The sequence below is a fragment of the Hyperolius riggenbachi genome, chromosome 6, assembly GCF_040937935.1.
Source record: "Hyperolius riggenbachi isolate aHypRig1 chromosome 6, aHypRig1.pri, whole genome shotgun sequence".
Lineage (NCBI taxonomy): Eukaryota > Metazoa > Chordata > Amphibia > Anura > Hyperoliidae > Hyperolius > Hyperolius riggenbachi.
This window is the reverse complement of record NC_090651.1, coordinates 362,663,015-362,685,065: the sequence shown is the minus strand read 5'-3', so window position 1 is coordinate 362,685,065 and position 22,051 is coordinate 362,663,015. Positions and strand designations below refer to the sequence as shown.

Below are 22,051 nucleotides of genomic sequence, written 5' to 3'. Positions count from 1 at the left end.
GCAGCGAGCAGTTACCAGGCAGCAGCGAGCAGTTACCAGGCAGCAGCGAGCGGTTGGGAGAGTTCGATAGGCTTTTTACTGCCTATAAACTTCTTGTGTTAAAGGGCGCTAAAAAATGCATATAAAAAACGCATATGCATTTTGTATGCGTTTAATAATATGCATTTTTTAAAAACGCTGGTTTTGTCGCATATTTTTCAAAAGCGCATAAAAATTGCACATAAGAAAAAGTCAATGGTAACACAGAGGTATCGCGTTTTGGTGCGTTTTGCATGCGTTTTTATATGCTTGGGTTTAAAAAAAAAAACATGTTGAAAAAACAGAATGAATGCAATTGTCAGATATTTCCCCGATGAGGAGAGATTCATTACCTAAAAAGTGAAGAGAGAATCTCCTCCACCAGTCTGCTAAAGTTGGGTTGTCAGTGGAGAACCAATTCCAGGCCACGAACAGCGTTTCTGATATCACTGTTTTGTCTGCTTTGAGAACGTCTTCTTCTGGAAGAACAACTGCAGGGCCGGAACTACCATAAAGGGGGCAAATGCCCCTGGGTCCTAAAGCCTGCAGGGGCCCCCAAGGTGTTCCCCCCCCCCCCCCATCTTAACTGTTTCTCCCTAGGGCCTCTGCAGAGTTTTTGGTAGCATCTCACCAGCGCTGGCGGGCAGCTGAGACGCTACACTACCAAAGCCTCTGCAGGGGCCCGTGGAGCACAGGTAAAGAGAGTGTGAAACCTCCCAAAAACACTGTTTTTAACTTCACAGTCCTTTTTAGCATTAATGCCCTACCTGAAACGTCGCATCCCCGTGGCTGAACTTTCAAGTAATCCCCCCGAAATCCCCGGAGGAAGTTTTGGGGCTCCTTCCGTGTAGAGGCAGAGCTTTGGGCAGTAGTTCTGCCTCTACTCACCTTAATCAGAGAAGATCTCTGCCTCCTCCCGCCCCTGTCAGTCTTCTTTCACTGAGAGGGGTGGGGAGAGGTGGCAATCAGCGCAGATCTCTGCCTCCTCCCGCCCCTATCAGTCTTCTTTCACTGAGAGGGGTGGGGAGAGGCGGCAATCAGCGCAGATCTCTGCCTCCTCCCGCCCCTCTCAGTCTTCTTTCACTGAGAGGGGTGGGGAGAGGCGGCAATCAGCGCAAATCTCTGCCTCCTCCCGCCCCTATCAGTCTTCTTTCACTGAGAGGGGTGGGGAGAGGTGGCAATCAGCGCAGATCTCTGCCTCCTCCCGCCCCTATCAGTCTTCTTTCACTGAGAGGGGTGGGAAGAGGCGGCAATCAGCGCAGATCTCTGCCTCCTCCCGCCCCTCTCAGTCTTCTTACACTGAGAGGGGTGGGGAGAGGCGGCAATCAGCGCAGATCTCTGCCTCCTCCCGCCCCTATCAGTCTTCTTTCACTGAGAGGGGTGGGGAGAGGCGGCAATCAGCGCAGATCTCTGCCTCCTCCCGCCCCTCTTAGTCTTCTTTCACTGAGAGGGGTGGGGAGAGGCGGCAATCAGCGCAAATCTCTGCCTCCTCCCGCCCCTATCAGTCTTCTTTCACTGAGAGGGGTGGGGAGAGGCGGCAATCAGCGCAGATCTCTGCCTCCTCCCGCCCCTATCAGTCTTCTTTCACTGAGAGGGGTGGGGAGAGGCGGCAATCAGCGCAGATCTCTGCCTCCTCCCGCCCCTATCAGTCTTCTTTCACTGAGAGGGGTGGGGAGAGGCGGCAATCAGCACAGATTGACTGGACTGGAGGCAGGGCTACAGCCCAAAGTTCTGCCTCCCCCGATCAGCAAAATCCAAGACTTGGAAAGTCATGAATTTTTACCCGGGATTTGAGGGATTTCAATTAAGGGTTCAGCCGTGGGGAATGGGGATGCGGCGTTTCAGGTAGGGCATTCATTCTAAAAAAGACTGTGAAGTAAAAACAGGGTTTTTGGGAGGCTTAAGACTCCCTTTAAAGGGAACCAGAGATGAAGCACCCTTGTGTATTTTACCATATATATCAGTAAGAACATTAGAGAAAACACTTACCATGCTCTCTGTTTCATCCTCACTGCTAAAAGTGTCTGTTATCAGCTGTGATAAGAATCCCGGACTGAGCATTCAGTGTGGCTTTGCAGGGAATAATTATAGCTGAGTCATTATAGCAGAGCCACAAGGGGGCAGGCTTGGGCTTGAAAAGACACCAGAGAAGACAGACTCCGCTATAATCTTTCCGTAGCAAAGCTAGACTGAGTGCTCACTCGGGGATTCTTATCAGAGGTGATAACAGTCAAATTAAACAGAGAACAATGAAACAAAGAGCAGATTAGGTGTTTACTGTCATGTTCCCACTGATTTATAAGGTAAAATACAAGAGGGTGCTTCATCTCTGGTTCTCTTTAAGATGGGAGGTGATTGGGAGGGTCAGCAGCCGGTTCAGGAGCCCAGGAGGGAAATTTGGCTGCAACAAGGGGTCCCTAATTTTTGGCCGGTGGTGTCTGTAGGAGGGTCTCCGGTTTAATTTTGCCTTGGGGCCCTATTGTTGATAGAACTGGCCCTGGACACCCGAGAAACAAAGTATTCCGGGATTCCCATGCGGTCATGAAAGAATGAAGCTATTTGCCTCCAGCAGTTTTATGCCAGGGGGTATAACCAGATCAGGTACCCCAAAGGAGGGGTCTTTCAAGTAACATCTGGGACAGACAGGAGACAGGGCTCTTGAAAATGTGTGAATTTTATGGAGAAAGAAGTAGGATTGGTGGAGAGTATATAAATGGTTAAGATGTTCTCTAAAGCCTGATATAAACTTTCAATTAGGATTGGCCAATCACTGAACAATGTTACCACCTCCATGTAGCATGAGGTTCAACAGATATTGAATACTATAAGGAGGTGGTGTAGAATAGATAAGCTCTCATACTACAGGGAGGTGGTAAAATTGGTCAGTGATTGGCCAATCATAATTGAAAGTGTGTACAGGCTTAGGCCCGGTTCACATTAGCGGTGGCTATCCGGAATAGCCGTGCCGCAGCCGCACCGGAGCCGCACCGCATGCTGGCCGGACGAAACGGACGCACGGCATAGCAATGTAAGGCTATGCCAGGGTTCACATGCGTCCGTTTCGTCCGGACCGGAGCCGGACCGGATCCGGACTCCGTTCCAACATGCGCTATTTTTGGGTCCGGCTCCTCCGGCAGCCGTATCCGGGGCGGAGCCGGACTGCACCATCCGGCCAATGGAAACCAATGAGAACCGGAGAGCGCACAACACACTGGCAAAAAATCCGGATGTTCTACCCCACTTCCTATGAGGATTGTTGCGGCGATATTTGCTGGGGACACATGGGCAACCATTTTGGAGTGGAGCAGCACGAGCTGGAGATGTTGGCAGCATGTTGGAGGTGGAGGTGAGTGCTAAACAGCAGAGGGCCTGATTCCACAGGCCCCCCTTCTGCTGACCTCCCAGACCCCAACATTTTTTTTTTTTTTTACGTGACTTTTGCCAAACGGATCCGGATCGCATCCGGATGAACACCTGATGCAACCTGACCGGATCCGGATCGGATCCGGATCAGAACCGTACGGTTCCGATCCGGATCCGGTCAGGCCATCCGGTCCGTTTGGCTGAAAACCGCAAGTGTGAACCGGGCCTTAACTGTCCAGTTAAAGTGAACCAGAGACGAAGCACCTTCATGTATTTTATCATATATATCAGTGGGAACATTAGAGAAAACACCTACCCTGCTCTCTGTTTCATCCTTCACTGCTCAGCTTGCTTCTTATCAGCCCTGATAAAATCCCTGACTGAGCATTCAGTCTGGCTTTGCTCAGGAATCATTATAGCTGAGTCTGTCTTCTCTGATGTCTTTTCAAGCCCAAGCCTGCCCCCTTCTGGCTCTGCTGTAATGACTCAGCTATAATAATTCCTGAGCAAAGCCAGACTGAATGCTCAGTCGGGGATTTTATCAGGGCTGATAACGAGCAGGCTGGGCAGTGAAGAATGAAGCAGAGAGCAGGGTAGGTGATTTCTCTAATGATATATATGGCAAGGGTGCTTCGTCTCTGGATCACTTTAATCTTGGTACACACATCCAGTTTTGACTGGCTAACCAATGTCCAATTTTACCGCTTCCATGTTGGATACAGCCTCGGAAGAAGCACTGAGAGGCACCAAACGGCTGTTAAGCTCACTCGAGTGCCCTGCATCCACTGTCCGTCCTTTGTCTTCAAACTGGCTTGTCTGGACTCTTTGTATTACTCCTTCACAGCAAGCAACCTTTGTATGTAAACTTATGAATTAACCAGAGTGTGGATTGCTAGCACTGCCAGTCGGCCATTGCCTCTCTTTGAATATTTGTTGCTAATCCTGTCTTACTATTGGGGCCCCTAGATCTCGCTCATTATAGAGACTGCCATGGAGTATCTTAGCAATAATGCCCCTAACTTTTATTATTATTATTTATATAGCGCCGACATATTCCACAGCGCTGTACAGAGTATATATATAGTCTTGTCACTAACTGTCCCTCGGAGGAGCTCACAATCTAGTCCCTACCATAGTCATATGTCTATACTGTGTAGTGTATGTATTGTAGTCTAGGGCCAATTTAGGGGGGGGGGGGGGGGACCGATTAACTTATCTGTATGTTTTTGGGATGTGGGAGGAAACCAGAGTGCCCGGAGGAAACTCACACAGACACAGGGAGAACATACAAACTCCTTGCAGATGTTGACCTGGCTGGGATTCGAACCGGGGACCCAGTGCTTGCAAGGCGAGAGTGCTAACCACTACACCACTGTGCTGCCCAACTTTCACCATATGGTGTCATCTTGTCGAGCCGGCTCTTTGTTTCTCCCACTTGTGAAACATTAGTGACTGCAATGAGGCTTTAAAGGGACTCTGTAACAAAAATGTCATTGTGTTTTCTACCATACTACAGGTTCCTAAACCTATTATAATGTCCTCTGGCTTACTGCAGCACTTTCTACTATCACCCTCTCTGTAATAAATCAGCTTATCTTTCCCCTGTCGGACTTGTCGTCCTGTGTCTGGAAGGCTGCCAACTCTTCAGTGTGATCTGCTATGCATGCCCCCTCTATGCACACTCCCCTGTGTGTGTGTGTTATTTACATTAGCCAGCTTTTCTCTGCTCTCTTATCTTTTACAAGCTGGATAAATCCTCTGTTCACATACTGATGAGTCACATACTGCAGAATTACAGACAACCGGGCAGAGCTGTCTGCAAGAAGAAACAAACAATCAGCTTGTAACTCTTCAGTGAGCTGCAGGGGGAAAGAAACACACAAATGATCTCTTGAGATTCAAAAGGAAAGCTGTATACAGCCTGCTTGTGTATGAATGTATTTTCTATGTGTGGACATACTGTACATCAACCTACTTCCTGTTTTGGTGGCCATTTTGTTTGTTTACAAACAAACTTTTTAAAACTGTTTTTGACTACTTTTAATGCAGCGGGGAGCAGCGATATTGGGACAGAGGATAATAGGAGATGTCCCCTAACGCACTGGTATGTTTACTTTTGTGTGATTTTAACAATACAGATTCTCTTTAAAAGACTTTTTACTATATATGTATATTTTTTCTGTCGATGCAGCATAAAGGTGAGGCCGCGCAACAACTACTTTACAAACCTGTCAGCTATCCTGACTACAATGTGATACAATCCAGGAATTAAGTTGCAAAGCAAACTCTTAAAGGAAGGGAGAGGGATATGGAGGCTGCCATATTCATTTCTTTTGAGGAAAGGTCGTAAAAATCTTAAAATTGAAATTATATATAAACCTGTACAGTACAATTAAGAAGTACGTTTCTTCCAGAGTAAAATGAGCCATAAATGACTTTTCTCCTATGTTGCTGTCACTTACAGTAAGTAGTAGAAATCTGACAGAACTGACAGGTTTTGGACTTGCCCATCTCCTTATGGGGGGTTCACAGGGATTTCTTTATTTTCAAGTTGCACTTACTGAATGGCAGTTGCTCCGTCCAACTGCCAAAAAGTTTACAATGAGCAGAGAGGCTGGTCAGCCTCTTTGTAAAAATCTTTTTCAAGGAGTGTCTTTATAAAGAATAAAGGCCATGATGAGAATCCCCCATGAAGAGATGGACTAACCCAAAACCTGCTGGTAATATCAGATTTCTACTACTTACTGTAAATGCCAGCAACATAGGAGAGAAGTAATTTATGGCTTCTTTTACTCAGACAGAAACGTACTTCTTATTTGTATGTGTTTTAAATTTTAAGATTTTCGCGACAGTTCCTCTTTAAACAGTACCAGTTGCCTGGCTGCCCTGCAGTAGAGTCTAAATCACCCACCTGGAACAAGCATGCAGCAAATCTTGTCAGATCTGACAATAATGTCAGAAACACCTGATCTGCTGCATGCTTGTTCAGGGGCTATGGCTAAAAGTATTAGAGGCAGAGTAGTAATTTGAAGAAAAAAAAAAAAAAAAAAAAAAAAGATTGCTGGTGTATTTTAAAGTGAACCTCCAGACTAAAAATCTACTCAGCAGCACTGAAAAGGCTTGGTGTTTCTTTAACAGTTTCACAGCATCAGAACTTTCTTTTTCTTACCAAAGCATAATTTTTAGCTGCATTTTTAGCTAAGCTCCACCCATCAAAGAACACTGCCTGGGCTTTTTTCCCTGATTCTGTGCAAAGCATCATGGGATTTCCTGTGTTGTTATTCATGTTGCCTAGCAACTGGGAGAAGTGATCAGCACACAGGACAGTTGGAACTGTGTCTCATGCTCCCTGCCACCTCCTTCCAACCCAAAAGATGGCTGCCCCCATGAAATCACAAACATTTGCCTGTTCTTTTAAAACAGGGTGGGTAAGGGATTATATTACATATCTATTTTAATTAACATAACTAATGTAACTTAATGACAGTATGTTTGTTTAGGCTGGAGTTCCTCTTTAAGCACATCATTGCACCCAAATGTTCTCTATGGGCTTTGTTTATCCTGACGGGGGACCCTCTTGGATATCTGGGGACACCTCAGGTTCTGTACATGAGACGGTAGAATGACTGCAGTTTTCAGTAGTCCTGGTAAGTATTATATTTTTAGGTCATTGTTGTTGCGCACAGGAATGTAATATGTTGGAATTGCCGGATGCAATAATCTTGCAGGGGCCGGTTACACCGCGGGCTCGTCGTGGGCGTCTCCATTCTTGTCGGTCAGGAAGCAGGAGTAGTCCAGCTCTTCCTGAGATGCCTGAAAAGACAGATATATATATATATATTATACCTTCCAACTTTTTGAGATGAGAAAGAGGGACATTTGCCCCTGTCCTGCCTCTAACCCCGCCCCCAACACAACCTCACTATGCATATCATGGAGAATTCAAAAACAAGTAGTTTTATCATTTAAACCGCACTGGTCCTCTCTATCATCAGTAGTTATTCTTCATATTAACATTTGAAAATGAGAAATATATACATTTAATCAGTGGCTTAGCTAAGGAGCTCTGAGCCCCGGTGCAAGTTTTACACGGGGCCCCCCAAGTGCTCTATACATAGCAATTGATACGGCGCACCATAACCTGCCAATGGCAACTACAGTGTCAGCGGTGCAAGAAGGGGATGGGGAGCAGCTTGTTAATGATTACTACTATTCAAAGTATCTATTGAAGGGATTATTATGAGCACAGGACCAATAGAGAGCTAATACTGAGGTTGAGGTTAAGGCCCCTCTGGCCCAAGGGCCCCGGTGCGGTCACAACATCTGCACCCCTTGTTGCTACTTCATTTAATTTAATTAACCTCCTTGCCGGTTATCCCGAGCTCAGCTCGGGGTAACCTGCGCAGGAGGATATCTCAGGCCCCGCTGGGCCGATTTGCATAATTTTTTTTCCCTACACGCAGCTAGCACTTTGCTAGCTGCGTGTAGGTCGCGATCGCCGCCGCTCGCCGCCGATTCGCCGCTACCCGCCGCCCCGAGCCGCCCCAGACCCCTGCGCAGCCTGGCCAATCAGTGCCAGGCAGCGCTAAGGGGCAGATCGGAGTTCCCTCTGACGTCACGACGTCTATGACGTCGGTGACGTCATCCTGCCCGGTCGCCATGGCAACCGGGAAGCCCTGCAGGAAATCCCGTTCTCAATGGGATTCCCTGCATACTCTGATCGCCGAAGGCGATCGGAGTGGGTGGGGGGATGCCGCCGCTTAGCGGCTATCATCTATCATGTAGCGAGCCCTGGGCTCGCTACATGATTTATAAAAAAAAAAAAAAAGTGCGGCGCTGCCTCCTTGCCGGATTATTTAGACCGGCAAGGAGGTTAATGGGATTAAAGTTTAGAGTCAGTTAAACACATTTTTCAGTAAAAAATACATATATTTATATTGCTCTGCACATCAGTCCTGAAAGAGGAACAAATGAGGAAGAAAGAGGGACAGAGGGATTGGGGGGTCCCAAAGAGGGACTGTCCCTCTGAAAGTGGGACAGTTGGCTGCTATTTGTGTATACAGACATGCCATAACCGGTAGTTTCATATTCACTATGCAAACTGCAGTTTGTTAAACAGCCACTAGAGGGAACTGCAGTCTTTGTATTCTCTCTAGACATGTCTAAATCCAAAAGTCACATAAGGTGATCAACTATTTTTCAGCGACTGAAATATCTATTGCTCATGCATAACGCGGCCGTAGGCCCGGTTCACATTAGCGGTGGCCGTCCGGAATCGCCGTGCCGGAGCCGGACCGCTTTCAGAACGGACGGAACGGACGCACGGCATGGCAATGAAAGCCTATGCGTCCGTTCACATGCGTCCGTTCTGCCGGACCGGAGCCGGACCGGATCCGGGCCGGATCCGGACTCCGGCGTCCGTTCCAACATGCGCTATATTTTGGTCCGGCTCCTCCGGCAGCCGTATCCGGAGCGGAGCCGGACTGCACCATCCGGCCAATACAAAGCAATGAGAGCCGGAGAGCGCACAACACACTGGCTACAAAAACCGGACGTTCTACCCCACTTCCTATGCATTTTGGATGGGGACCACATGGGCCCAGCGAAGAGTGGGGCAGCAGCGATTTCATGCTGGAGCTCTTTTTGCCAGCAACATGTCTGCTGAAGGAGGCGAACAACAGAGAGAATTCCCAGGTTTACGAGTAACAGAGAGAATTCCCAGGTTTACGAGTAAATGCCTGGATCCATGGTCCCAACTGCAGTCTCTGTATCCACGGATGGTCTCCACACGTCCACCTGTCTCCAACAATGACCCCAGACCCTTCTGCTGACCTCCCAGACCCCAGGTAATTAAAAGGATGTTATCTCCTTAAGAAACCGGATCCGGACCGCAACCGTGTTCACACCGCACGGAAACCGGATGCAAACGGACCGGATCCGGATAGGAACCGTACGGATCAGGTCCGGTCCGGATACGGTGCGGTCCGGACATCCGGTGCGGTTTTTACTAAACCGCAAGTGTGAACCGGGCCTTAGCGTCATAACGAGTGATTGCTACATTATGACGTTTAGGGCACACTAACAAGGGCATACCGACACCACACAGATCCCCATCAGCACAGCAATGGAGTGACTCAGTATTTAGACAGTTCCCTCTAGTCTAGTGGCTACAGACACCACACCTGAACAAGCGAGTTAACACTATACAGTTGTATATATGTTACGGCCAAAACCAGAAATCGGCAAATTCTAGAATTGGCCGGCCGTTTTTAGAACTGGCCGATTTGACGTCGGCCAAAGTCCAAAATGCTGGGCATTTCTGACATTGGCCGGCCAGTTCTAGAAACGGCCAAAGTCAGTCGGTCAAAGCCCAAAACGCACAAATCCCAGAACATCCCGGGTCCTGTCCGGTCACCATGAATGGCACTCGGAACTTCCTCTCTGCTCTGAAAGATACAGCATAATAATCTTTTTAAAGAAAAGCATTACTTAGTTACAACTGATACAAATCCTGCAATAAATCTGCAGTGTGTCTACATCCTGCTTTCTTGGGAGCAGACATATTGTTAACATCCTGTGCTTATAAATTAGCTGCTCTGCAGTGGCAGTCAGGTGACACAGGGGAGAGATGAAATTACAGTGGTGATTAGACACAGATGAGGGTCCTGTCAAGCACCGCGAATGGCACTCGGAACTTTCCCACTGCTATGAAAGATACACAAGATACACAACAGCATAATCACGTTTACAGATAAAACATTTCTTTTTTACAGCTGAAACAAATACTGCAACAAATCAGCAGTGTGTCTACTTCCTGCTTTCATAGAAGAAGACCTATTTGTTAACCAGGGCCGGTTTAAGCAACAATGGGGCCCCAGGGCAAAATAAACCTGGGGGGCCCCCCCAACATATACCCCGGAATAAAAATCGGCATTAGGGGACCTTTTTTGCAGCTGGTATAGTCAGGGTGTGAAATCCCAATCGGTCAGAGCTCCACATTCTGGCTACCCCAGCCTGCATGGGGGACAAGGGGTTACAAAGTTTCAGGAGGGGGGACCCCACATAATTTAAAAAAGAAAAAAATTCCCACAAAATTTTTTTGGGGGAAAATAGGAAAAATTGCCAGGGATCTTCATACAGCCATATTGCGGCTGTATAGCGATCCCTGGCCAAAGTGCTGCGGCTGCGTATAGACCCCCTGGAAACCCCATCAGGAAATTTACTGCGCTTTCGTTTGATGCATGTAAAATGACACTACCGTTAGGTTTGCTACTAAAAGTGACATTTACCGCATTTAAAAGTATACTTTTTTCCTTCAAAACTTTAAAATCGATTTTCTCAAAAACTATAAGGTCTTTTTGAAAAATTGTTTTTTCCTCTTATTCCTAATGATCTCCTTAACATATCCTGCAAATTTAGGGTTTCTAGCATTTAAGGTGGATTTGCTATTAACCATTAAAGTCGGCAGGTTTTTAAATGTGTATTTCTTTTCCTTTGAAACTTTAAAATCGATTTTCTCAAAAACTATAAGGCCGATTTGCAAAAAATGTTTTCCTCTTGTAGCCACCGGGGGTCCCTACAAGCTCTGGGGCCCTGGGGTAGCTGCCTCCTTTGCCTCTATGGTAGCGCCGGCCCTGTTGTTAACATCCTGTGCCTTGAAATGAGCTGCTCTCCCGTGGCAGTCAGGTGACACAGAGGAGAGATCAAATTACAGTGGTGATTAGTGAGAGATGAGGGGGGATGCATGGCTGGGGGGTGCTTTGCTGGGCGCTATGCATGGCTGGAGGGGGGGCCTTGGCTGGGCAACCACAGCGTCAGATGGCAACCCCAGTGTCAGAGGTGCAAGAAAGGAATGGGGAACAGTTTGTTAATGATTACCACTGTTCAAAGTATCTATAGAAGTGATTATTACCACCACAGGACCAATAGAGAGCTAATACTGTAGTTGAAGGAGGGCCCCTCTGGCCCAAGGGCCCCGATGCAGTCGCAACCTCTGCAACCCCTATTGCTACGCCCCTGATTATAACAATATTATGTCACTTTATAAAATTATAAGCAAAAGAGGCAATTTTACCCTTAAAGCCTCTCCGGTTCTTTTTAGCATCACTAGTTTTTTTTTTTTTTTTTTTTTTTTTTTTAATTTTCAACATTTACAGATAAGAAATAGTCAATTAAACTCATTTTTCAGCATACAAAATGAATGTATTTCCTTAGACCTGTACATCAGACCTGAAAAATGGTGGTCCCCATCGGGCTAGTTGGGTGCCTACACTGCCTAATTTACCTGCTTAGGGAGGATTGCATGTCCGTAGCTGTGTGATTATCATTGCATATAAATGCAGCAATATATTATTTTTAATAAACACTAGATTTTTTCTGGATTTAAAAAGAAAAATCTCACAGCAAACCTACAGGGTTGTAATCATAACAGCTGTTATTTTACTAAACTTTCAGAATTTTTTTATAGCCTAATATCATAGCTAGATGGATTGCGATGCAATGGGGCCCTAGGCAAGGTCGATTTGGGTCCCACTTGTGGTCCTTTGGGTAAGCTAAAGTGGAGAGAAGCCAAAAGAAGGTGGATAGTGGGTCCCTTGACACCCACTCGGCCCAGGGCACCTGCCTAGGTTGCCATCCTGCTCTGCCTGATATGACCCAAGGGAAGACTACAAACTCCTCCCACCAAGTAGCAGGGCCGGGTTTGTGGGCAGGCCTCATAGGCAGAGGACTAGGGCGGAGCAAGGGCTGGGGCGGGGTTTCAGGCAGCCATCGGTAAATCAGCTGTTCCATCGTTGCTTCTCTGCACGCAGCTGTTTTCTTTCTCCAGCGTCTTTACTTCAGGCAGGCACTGTTCTTTCTCTTCCCTCCCGCCCCTCCCATCACTCTGACACTTAGGCTAGGTTTCCACTTGTGCGTTTTGTGTCAGTTTTTCTGCTCAGAAAATTCGCATAGATTTTAAAACTAATGTTAGTCAATGCAGCTGTTTCCACTCTATGCGAATTTTCGTTAGCGTTCGTACGCGTGAAAAAATCTGAGGTCCTGTATCATTTTTTCGGACATCACGTACGATTCGCGTACAATGCTTTGTATAGGCAATGCGAATTTTCGCGTTACCTGCCCGAAAATTCGCATTAGATCCATGGTTACAGGAAGTTGTCAGCAGTCATGACTAAGCTGTTGCTAGGCAGATTATGCATATGTAACTAATGCGAATTTTCGCGTACGAAAATTTGCATAAAAACGCGTACAAATTTACATGCGAATTTTCACCAATCAGAAAAATCTTATACGATTTTTTGCAGGCGAAAACGTAACGCTACAGTGGAAACGTACCCTTAGGGGTTGTGACTGAGCAGGTCGGAGGAGACCCGGGAAATTGGAGATGGAGAACAGCGCTGTTTAGACTGGTATGTAACAACTTTCTGCTGCCAGCTTCTGTGCTACTCTTGCTGAGAGCCTCTAAACACTCTGCAAGTCACAGACAGTCAGTCCAGACATCCCTGCTTGGTATAGTGATGTTTTCCTGCAGAACATTACCCTGTAAAGTGTCTCCCTCCTGCATACCCAGAATTCCTTAGCACGTCGTTAGCAATGATAGCAGAAGCATTGCTTATCATTGCAGTGTAAAAACTGGATGAAAGCACAGGGGAAGGGAAGTGAAAGCTGACTGTGTCTGCAGAGACTTGCAGAGTTTATTAGTGGTCCTCTGTGCTGCTTTGATTGCATCCTTGTGACAAAAAGTGTCTTCTGACCTGAACAATAATGTGGAGATATGTTTGATTTTTATGCTGTGCTGTAGTTAGGTGTTAAAGTTCCAGCACAACTGCAAAGGTTTGTTAGTCCATTCATTGCTGAAGACACTATTTAGTTGGCAGTTGGTATTACTTTAGGGCTCATTCACACCATGGGCTTGATTGACAAAGCCGTGATAACTCATATCGCGGTCGCGCTAGCGTTTTGTGCACGCTATAACGCGCGTAATGCTAAACATTCGCGATGGCATGTGAAAACTGTTATGTGCATTATAGCGTGTGCAAAACTGTAGCGCGACCGTGATATCACGGCTTTGTGAATCAAGCCCCATGTGCGGTGTGTCATGATGGACAGAACCGCACATAGTGCCCACAACGCAAGTAGCATGAAATTCTATAGACTTTCGTGTTACCAGTCACACTACAGCGTGCTTTCCTGTGTGCTGCGTTGTAATGCAGCCGGGAACATCATCGCACACACACATGCATTTTTTTAATAGAATAAAAGCCACTGACCGATGGGATTTAGCACATTTCGATGCATGTATGAAATCCCGTTCATGCATGCATTGCCCAGTGTTAAATTAATGAACCTTTTGTATCACTTCAAAGGTTTTGTAAAAAACTGAGTAAGAGCTGTTCCTTTTACAAAGGAAGCCTCATTTGGGACTGATGTACTGATCTATATACTGACAATATATGTACCCTTCTACTGGAATAAGTTCATAAGACTTTAAATTTGTTTCTATCCTCTGAATTGATATGTAGCTTATTATTATTATTATTATTATTATTATTATTAAGTATGTATGTAGTGCTGACATCTTCCACAGAGCTATTCATAGAGTATATTGTCTGGTCACTTAATTGTCCCTCAGAGGGGCTCACAATCTAACTCCCTACCATAGTCATGTGTCTATGTATGTATCATGTAGTGTATGTATCATAGTCTAGGGCTAATTTTGGTGGAAGCCAATCAACTTATCTGTATCTCTGTATGCTTTGGGGTGTGGGAGGAATCCAGAGTGCACGGAGGAAACCCACACAGACATGGGAAGAACAAACAAACTCCGTGCAAATGGTACCCTGCTGGGATTCGAACTGGGGATCCAGCGCTGCTAGGCAAGATTGTTAACTACTATGCCACCTTGTTGCCTTTATATGAAGGAAACTCAGGAGTTGATGCACTAACCAGCAGTAATATTACTGTGCAGAGACAGCGCACACATGCAGTTGGCAGTACTATCGCCTGCAGTGTACTGCAAGTTAGGCTATTAAGAAATGTGAACACGATTCCTTATCGGGCATGTGATGTTGGGAAAATATAATTACCCCAACCCACCATGTGACCAGCTTTCGTTCTGTGTTGTAGCTAATCATATGCAGGGCTGTTTCACATGTACAGGCTTTATTGCCACACGGGAGGGGCGGTTGGTGAAAGTGGGCCTTGGGTAGTAAAAAGTACAAATCCGGCCCTGCCAAGTAGTAGGCAATTTGTAATTCCATGGCAGGTTTTCTGCCTTAGACAATCAGGCCCAATATGTGTGTGATAACATTTCAGGTAGAGATTTTGTGATCACACAGCTCAGCCATGGACAGAGAAATCACTGCAGAGTCCCAACTTCAGCAAGTTTGTCACTTCCTCATATTACCATTGTGAGAGTCTGGACAGGAAGGTCATTGCGCAAGAACATGTGGCCACGCTGCCGATCGGTGCTACCATACAGGCCAAAGCAAGCGCACATCACCCAGGAATAGATGCCAATCACATGCAGAAGATAAAGATAGGTTTCCTAAAAGTGGGGAGACACATAGCTTCCCCTTAAAGAGGAACTGTAGTGTTTGCCCATTCTAAAATCTTTCCTTTCCCTGATTTACATTCTGAAATGTATCGCAGGTGGTACCATCTTTACTGCTGGCAGGTGCATCACTGAGGAATGTTTGTTAAGGTTTAGTTCACGCTGCAAAACGCAATTGCCAAGCGATTTTGCAATGCGATTTCCAGAACGATTTTTAAAGGCATGTGTGTTTTTTTGCACATTCCTTTAACCACTTGAGGACCACAGTGTTAAACCCCCCTAAAGACCAGGCCATTTTTCTGTAAATTGGCCACTGCAGCTTTAAAGGATACCCGAGGTGATATGTGACATAATGAGATAGACATGTGTATGTACAGTGCCTAGCACACAAATAACAATGCTGCGGTCCTTTTTTTATCTGTCTGAAAGAGTTAAATATCAGGTATGCAAGTGGCTGACTCAGTCCTGACTCAGACAGGAAGTGACTACAGTGTGACCCTCACTGATAAGAAATTCCCCTTTTTATCCCTGTTCCTGCTCTCCGAAGCCATTTTCTGCTAGGAAAGTGTTTTATAGTTGGAATTTCTTATCAGTGAGGGTCACACTGTAGTCACTTCCTGTCTGAGTCAGGACTGAGTCAGCCACTTGCATACCTGATATTTAACTCTTTCAGACAGATAAAAAAAAGGACCGCAGCATTGTTATTTGTGTGCTTGGCACTGTACATACACATGTCTATCTCATCATGTCACATATCACCTCGGGTATTCTTTAAGGCCTCGCTGCAGGGCCGCACAACTCAGCAGCACACAAGTAACCCCCCCATTCTCCCCCAGTGTTTATTTCTTTTATAAATATTTATGTTTTTTTTTGTTTTTTTTATTATAAATGTATGTATTTATTTACTTTTATTCCCTAACTCCCTCGCTCCCCCTAGCCAGCCAATCACGGCTTTCAGCTGTCATGGGCTTCAGCCTATGGGAGCCAGTTGGTCTCCTGTGTCCCAGAGGGACAGTCGTGTCACACGGCTGTCCCCAGTGCAGCGCTGCCCTAGATCGCAGCGCTGTACAGCCTAATTAAACTGCGTTTTTTGCCCCATAGGAAGCCGTTCTCACCAATCGGCGTAACGCGGTCGGCAAGTAGTTAAAGGAAACCTGTAATGAAAAAAGAAAAACAGCCACTGGGTGGTAATTACCTCAGGAGGGTGAAGCCTCTGCATCCTAATGAAGCTTCCCCCGTCCTCCTCCATCCCGGCGATACAGCTTTGGAAGCCTTTGAACACCGGGGAGGTAAATATTTACCTACAGCGATCCAGCGCAGGTGCAGTAGCGGCTTTCCCATCAGGCTCAGGCGGACATAGCTGAGCCCGATCAGGTCCGTTAACATGCGTGGAGGGGCAGTGCGGAATCAGTATGGACACTCCCAGCGTTACCAGCTCACTATTTTTTAATTACTGACATATATGAATTTTAAAAGACCTTGTGGAAATTTGTGTAAGTAACCCCAGAACCTGCATATTGCAGATTTTTCGATGATTAAAACTGATAACTCTGGACATTTCACAGAAGCCGTTCAAACATTGCTGGGCCTGGAAAAGACTCAAAGCATGTAAATGCTATTATGGGGTAAAAGCCATTTGGGCTGAACTGTATTTGCCAATGTACACCTCATGGGGGTGGATATTAAAGAGAAACAGTAACCAAGAATTGAACTTTATCCCAATCAGTAGCTGATACTCCCTTTCCCATGAGAAATCTTTTCCTTTTCACAAACAGACCATCAGGGGGCGCTGTATGACTGATTTTGTAGTGAAACCCCTCCCACAGTGTGATGTCAGCGCCTCACAGCTCTGAGGTCCTGACATCACACTGTGGGAGCCTTGTTGCATTGTTGCAAATAACTGCTGTTTACAACTGCCAAAAAAGTAAGCAGTATCTCCTGCCAGTGACATCACCTGCCAGCAGTAAAAATGTCACCATGTGATAAATGTCAGAATGTAAATTAGGGAAAGAAATTATTTTACAATGAGGAAACACTGACTAAATCATGTATACATAATTATTGTAAAAATTAAGCACTTTTTCATTACATTAGTTTCACTGGAGTTCTTCTTTAATGTATTTTTGCACTAATATCAGATCAGGGTGGAGTGACCCTTTAACAGATATATACTTTTACAACTTACCCTTTTCTCTTTTCGGGGGACATCTGAGAGTAGAAATCATCCCAGCGGCAGCAATACATGCAAAGAAAAATGGAAGAACAACGTTGGCTTACAGTTAAAAAAAGAGAACTTCTCTGAAATGTTCTGATGAATATTACTAGTTCTCACCTTCGTAAGTGTTTATGTTGGTCTCCTGCAGATCCGTCCCAGCTGGGTTGTCCTTGCCAATGTGGTTGTCCAATTCAGCCAGGCTTATATTGGTTCTGTAGCTTCCAACAGAGACCAGATCTGAGGCAGAGAGGAGACACACCATGAGGAGTTTAAAGAGTACCTGAAGCTGTTTTAATGTTTCAAGCCCCATCTACACTATACAATATTTGTGTGATTCGATTCATCGTTTCGATTTGATTAAATCCGACATGTCCGATCGGGATTCAATTCGATAGTGTTGTCGAATGTCATTGCAAAACAATGGCAAATCAATCACACTACCGATCAAATTGAATTGAATCCCGATCGGACATGTCGGATTGAATCGAATCGATGAATCGAATAGCACAAAAAATTGTATGGTGTAGAAGGGGCTTTAGGCTAATTTCACACCAAGACGTTGCGTTAGAGGGGGCGTTAAGGTCGCATAACGTCCCCCTAACTCAACACCTGGTGGTGCTGGATCTGGACGTCAGAGTGAGCCGCGTTGTGCAGCTCACTCTGGCGTCAGTGTTGCCGTGATGCGCACTCTTGTGCGCATGCGGCATCACGTGGTCCCGCCGGCCAATCGCCGCACAGAGCGGCTGCTCCAGGAAGTAAACACTGCACGTCATAACGTGCAGTGTATATTAATTAGCCATGTGCCTGGCCGCTCTCCGCTCCTCCCCAACATTACTGAGCATGTGCATGCAGTCTAACGTGGCTCAGCCGCGTGCAAAGTACTGCATGCAGTACGTTGTCTTGTGACGCAGCGTTACAATGTAACGCTACGTCCGCACTGTGAACAGCCCCATTGATTTTTCATTACTGTGCGGTGGGCTGCATTACAGGCTGCTCTAACGTGCGCCTGTAAGGTCCCACTGTGAAACCAGCCTTAACCACTTGAGGACCCACCCTTTACCCCCCCTTAAGGACCAGCGCTGTTTGTTTGGATCTGTGCTGGGTGGGCTCTGCAGCCCCCAGCACAGATCCGCGGCCACACAGAGCGATCAGATCGCCCCCCTTTTTTCCCCACTAGGGGGATGATGTGCAGGGGGGGTCTGATCGCTCCTACCTGCAGGCATTTTGCGGGGGGGGCACCTCAAAGCCCCCCCCCGCGGCGACATTCTCCCCCCTCCCTCTCCTACCTGCTCCCCCCGGAGATCTGGGCTGCACAGGACGCTATCCGTCCTGTGCAGCCAGTGACAGGCTGTCTTCTGTCACATGGCGGCGATCCCCGGCCGCTGATTGGCCGGGGATCGCCGATCTGCCTTACGGCGCTGCTGCGCAGCAGCGCCGTACAAATGTAAACAAAGCGGATTATTTCCGCTTGTGTTTACATCTAGCCTGCGAGCCGCCATCGGCGGCCCGCAGGCTATTCACGGAGCCCCCCGCCGTGATTTGACAAGAAGCAGCCGCTCGCGCGAGCGGCTGCTTCTTGATTAATTAAGCTGCAGCTGGCGACGCAGTACTGCGTCGCTGGTCCTGCAGCTGCCACTTTGCCGACGCACGGTATAAGCGTGCGGTCGGCAAGTGGTTAAAGAGAGTCTGAAGCCAATTAAAATACTTTTTTTTACCTGCTATTTTATGTTAAGCAATATGAGCGGTGCTGAAACTCCTTATTCCCGCAGCAGTACAAGGTCTTTATACCCGCCACGTGGCAAAAATTGGAGAACGCTTGCTGGTAGAGGCAGATCTTTGCGCTGTAGCTCTGACTCTACTGGAGTCAATCTACACTGATCACCGCCTCTGCCCGCCCCTCTCATTCTTCTTTCACTGAGAGGGGCGGGGAGAGGCAGAGATCCACGGAGATTGACTCCAGTATAGACAGAGCTACAGAGCAAATCTCTGCCTTCCCGGGCAGCAAAATCCACGGCCTGGAAAGAATAAAGGCCTCGTTCTGCCTCTATACTTTCCCCAGGTAAGTATAAATACACCCAATTATCCTGTCTCAAGTACATTTTAATGATGAGTGAATAGATTGTATAAAAAGTACGGAATACTTACCTGAATTCCTTCTTCTTTTCAGCCTAAAGAGCAGGAGAACGGCCGAGGCCACCAGCACAACGACCGCCACTGAGACGACAGCAGCCGTGACAGCTCCATTCTTGCTGTTATCAGAGCTAGATGGGGAGGGGGGGGGGACATGGATGAGTCAAGAAAGATGACATTCAGTGAAAAGTATAACAATCAGATGTCACCGGTGACCAAACATCATTCATTTCAGTAGTTCATGTAAGTTCACATTGACTTAAAAGTCTTATGATGGCTACTGCAGCATTTAACCCATTAGCAGCCAAATAAAGTAAAACATTATTTGGCCGCAGGGTCGAATTTTTCCTACTTCTGGTGAAGTGTGTCTTCCCAGCCTGGCAGGCTCGGCATGGTATGCAGGGTGGGCGGCAGGGAGCTTTTATACATACCTGTCCAGACGGCTGGATCGGCTTCTTCTTCCTACACTGTGGCAGCGATGAAACCCTGACAAGTCTTCTCAGTTGTTATCACATGATAATCATGTGATCAGGATCCAGGAGTCCATATCGGCATTGCAGCGCCACCCGGTGGTGGAAGAGGGGTGATGGAAGAGTCTCTTCCATCTCTTCCATCACCCCTCTTCCAGCATCTGGTGGTGCTGTAACGCTGACACGGTCTCCTGGATCCCAATCATGTGATATCATGTGATCAGAAGTGATCGGAACCTAGAAGACCAGTCGGAAGTTCAGAGCCATCGATGGAGGAAGAGAAGAATCCGTCCGGAAAAGGTAAATATAACCGCTCCCTGCCGGCTGCCGCCCATTCATTTGGCGGCAGTAGGCAGTCAAAGAAAATATGCCGACAGAGGTTTAGAAGGAACCAGCAGCTTTCAAATTAAACATTTTGATAGAAGCTGCTTATGGGTTAACAGTCTCAAAAGTGTTCATCGTGTTCTCAACCGATGACTGCAGGTCATAGAGAGTGGCTATCCAGCTTCTGTCTCCATTCCCACTTCTGTGAGGAAACTGCTGAGGCACCACACACACACAGCAGATGAGAGTGGTTTACCACGCCCAAATGGTGCATCTACTGTCTACAATTACATCTCCCATCAGGGATGTACTCAATCGCATACACGGGTACCGGCCAGGCACCTCACATAGGCTTCAATCTGCTCTGATCTGCTGCATGCTTGTTCGGGGGCCTATGGCTAAAAGTATTAGAGGCAGAGGATCAGCAGGCCAGCCAGGCAACTGGTATTGCTTAAAAGGAAATAAATATGACAGCCCCCATATCCCTCTCACTTCAGTGTCCTTTAAGTGAACCGTACTGATGATTGGCACCTGTACATGCAAGGGTACCAATACATCACCAGCAGATATAAGCAATGTGTAGCAGTTAATAAGTGATAATACATACACAGTCTGATGTACACTTTTAAGGCTAACCTGGGAGGCGGGGCAGTCACTTCAATCATCTTTACACGCCCATCATTATCTGCTCGGGAATTAATTAAAGTTGAATCTCTGCTGTGGTCTAGAACAAAGAGAAGACATTTATTGGTCAGTGAGGGACAATATGGCTGCCCATCGATCTTCTCTGTGTCCTGGCAGAGAAGATTTACCAGTGTGATGGAGCACCAAGCTTTGAGCTAGATTTCAATGACTAAAGTAAACTGTAAAATAAAAAATAAATTGCAGAATTTTGAAGATGTAAGCTATTATGTGGACTCCGCATTGCTGATTGGTAAGCACGGAAAACTTTGCATTCTTTGATTGGCCTAACTTTCCACAGTCACCCGATTTCCGTGGTACAATTCTGCATTCTCTGATTGGTCTAATGCAGTGTTTCTCAAACATGTCCTTGTGACTCCCCAATGGTACATGTTTTGCAGGTAACCTCCCCTATGCACAGCTGGGGTAATTAGTCTCTCAGCTACATGGAATCCACCTAGCTTAGCTGACATTATTTACCCCACCTGTGCATAGGTGAGGTTGCCTGCAAAACATGTGGAGGACAAGTTTGAGAAACATGGGGAGCACTGGCGTAACAATAGGCCCTGCAGCCCCTGCCTCCGCTCAGGGCTGTTTTGTGGGGGCTGGAGGGGTGGCAGCATGAGGGGAAAGCCTTGGCCACAGTCGACGGGGAGAGGGGAAGTTCCCCCCCTCTCCCTCACCTCGGGGCTCTCCCCTCCAGCTAGTTACAGTGTGGGCAGCGGCGGGCAGATACATACCTTCCGTGCGTTCCACCGCATACTCCTCGCTCTAGCGTCTGACGTCACTTCCGGAAGTGACAACAGACGCTAGAGCGAGGAGTATGTGGTGGAACGCACGGAAGAAGGTATGTATCTGCCCGCCGCCCACACTGTAACTAACTGGAGGGGAGAGCCCCGAGGTGAGGGAGAGGGGGGGGGGAACTTCCCCTCTCCCCGCCGACTGTGGCCAAGGCTTTCCCCTCATGCTGCCACCCCTCCAGCCCCCACAAAACGGCCCAGAGCGGGCCCCAGGGAGGGGGGGGGCACAATTAAATTCTGCAGGGGGGCCCGGTGGGGCCTAGTTGCGCCCCTGATGGGGAGGACAGGTTTGAGGAACATGGGGAGGACAGGTTTGAGGAACATGGAGAGGACAGGTTCGAGAGAACATGGGGAGGACAGGTTTGAGGAACATGGGGAGGACAGGTTTGAGAAACAGGGGGAGGACAGGTTTGAGAAACATGGGGAGGACAGGTTTGAGAAACATGGGGAGGACAGGTTTGAGAAACATGGGGAGGACAGGTTTGAGGAACATGGGAAG

General features: G+C 47.1%; 1 protein-coding gene across 2 annotated transcripts in view; it reads right to left on the bottom strand.

Annotated features, from left to right (window-relative positions):
- Positions 1-7,013: 7,013 nt before the first annotated feature.
- The window catches only part of LOC137521905 (polymeric immunoglobulin receptor-like), a 52,061-nt gene continuing 37,023 nt past the window's right edge, over positions 7,014-22,051 (bottom strand). For both annotated transcript variants that reach the window (XM_068241779.1, XM_068241780.1), the window contains exons 7-11: positions 20,708-20,795; positions 19,293-19,408; positions 17,265-17,384; positions 17,118-17,140; positions 7,014-7,194 (exon numbers count right to left, since the gene is read on the bottom strand). In XM_068241779.1, the coding sequence (XP_068097880.1) occupies positions 7,117-7,194; positions 17,118-17,140; positions 17,265-17,384; positions 19,293-19,408; positions 20,708-20,795 (425 nt within the window). In that variant the 3' untranslated portion in view covers positions 7,014-7,116. The remainder of the gene's footprint in view (positions 7,195-17,117; positions 17,141-17,264; positions 17,385-19,292; positions 19,409-20,707; positions 20,796-22,051) is intronic.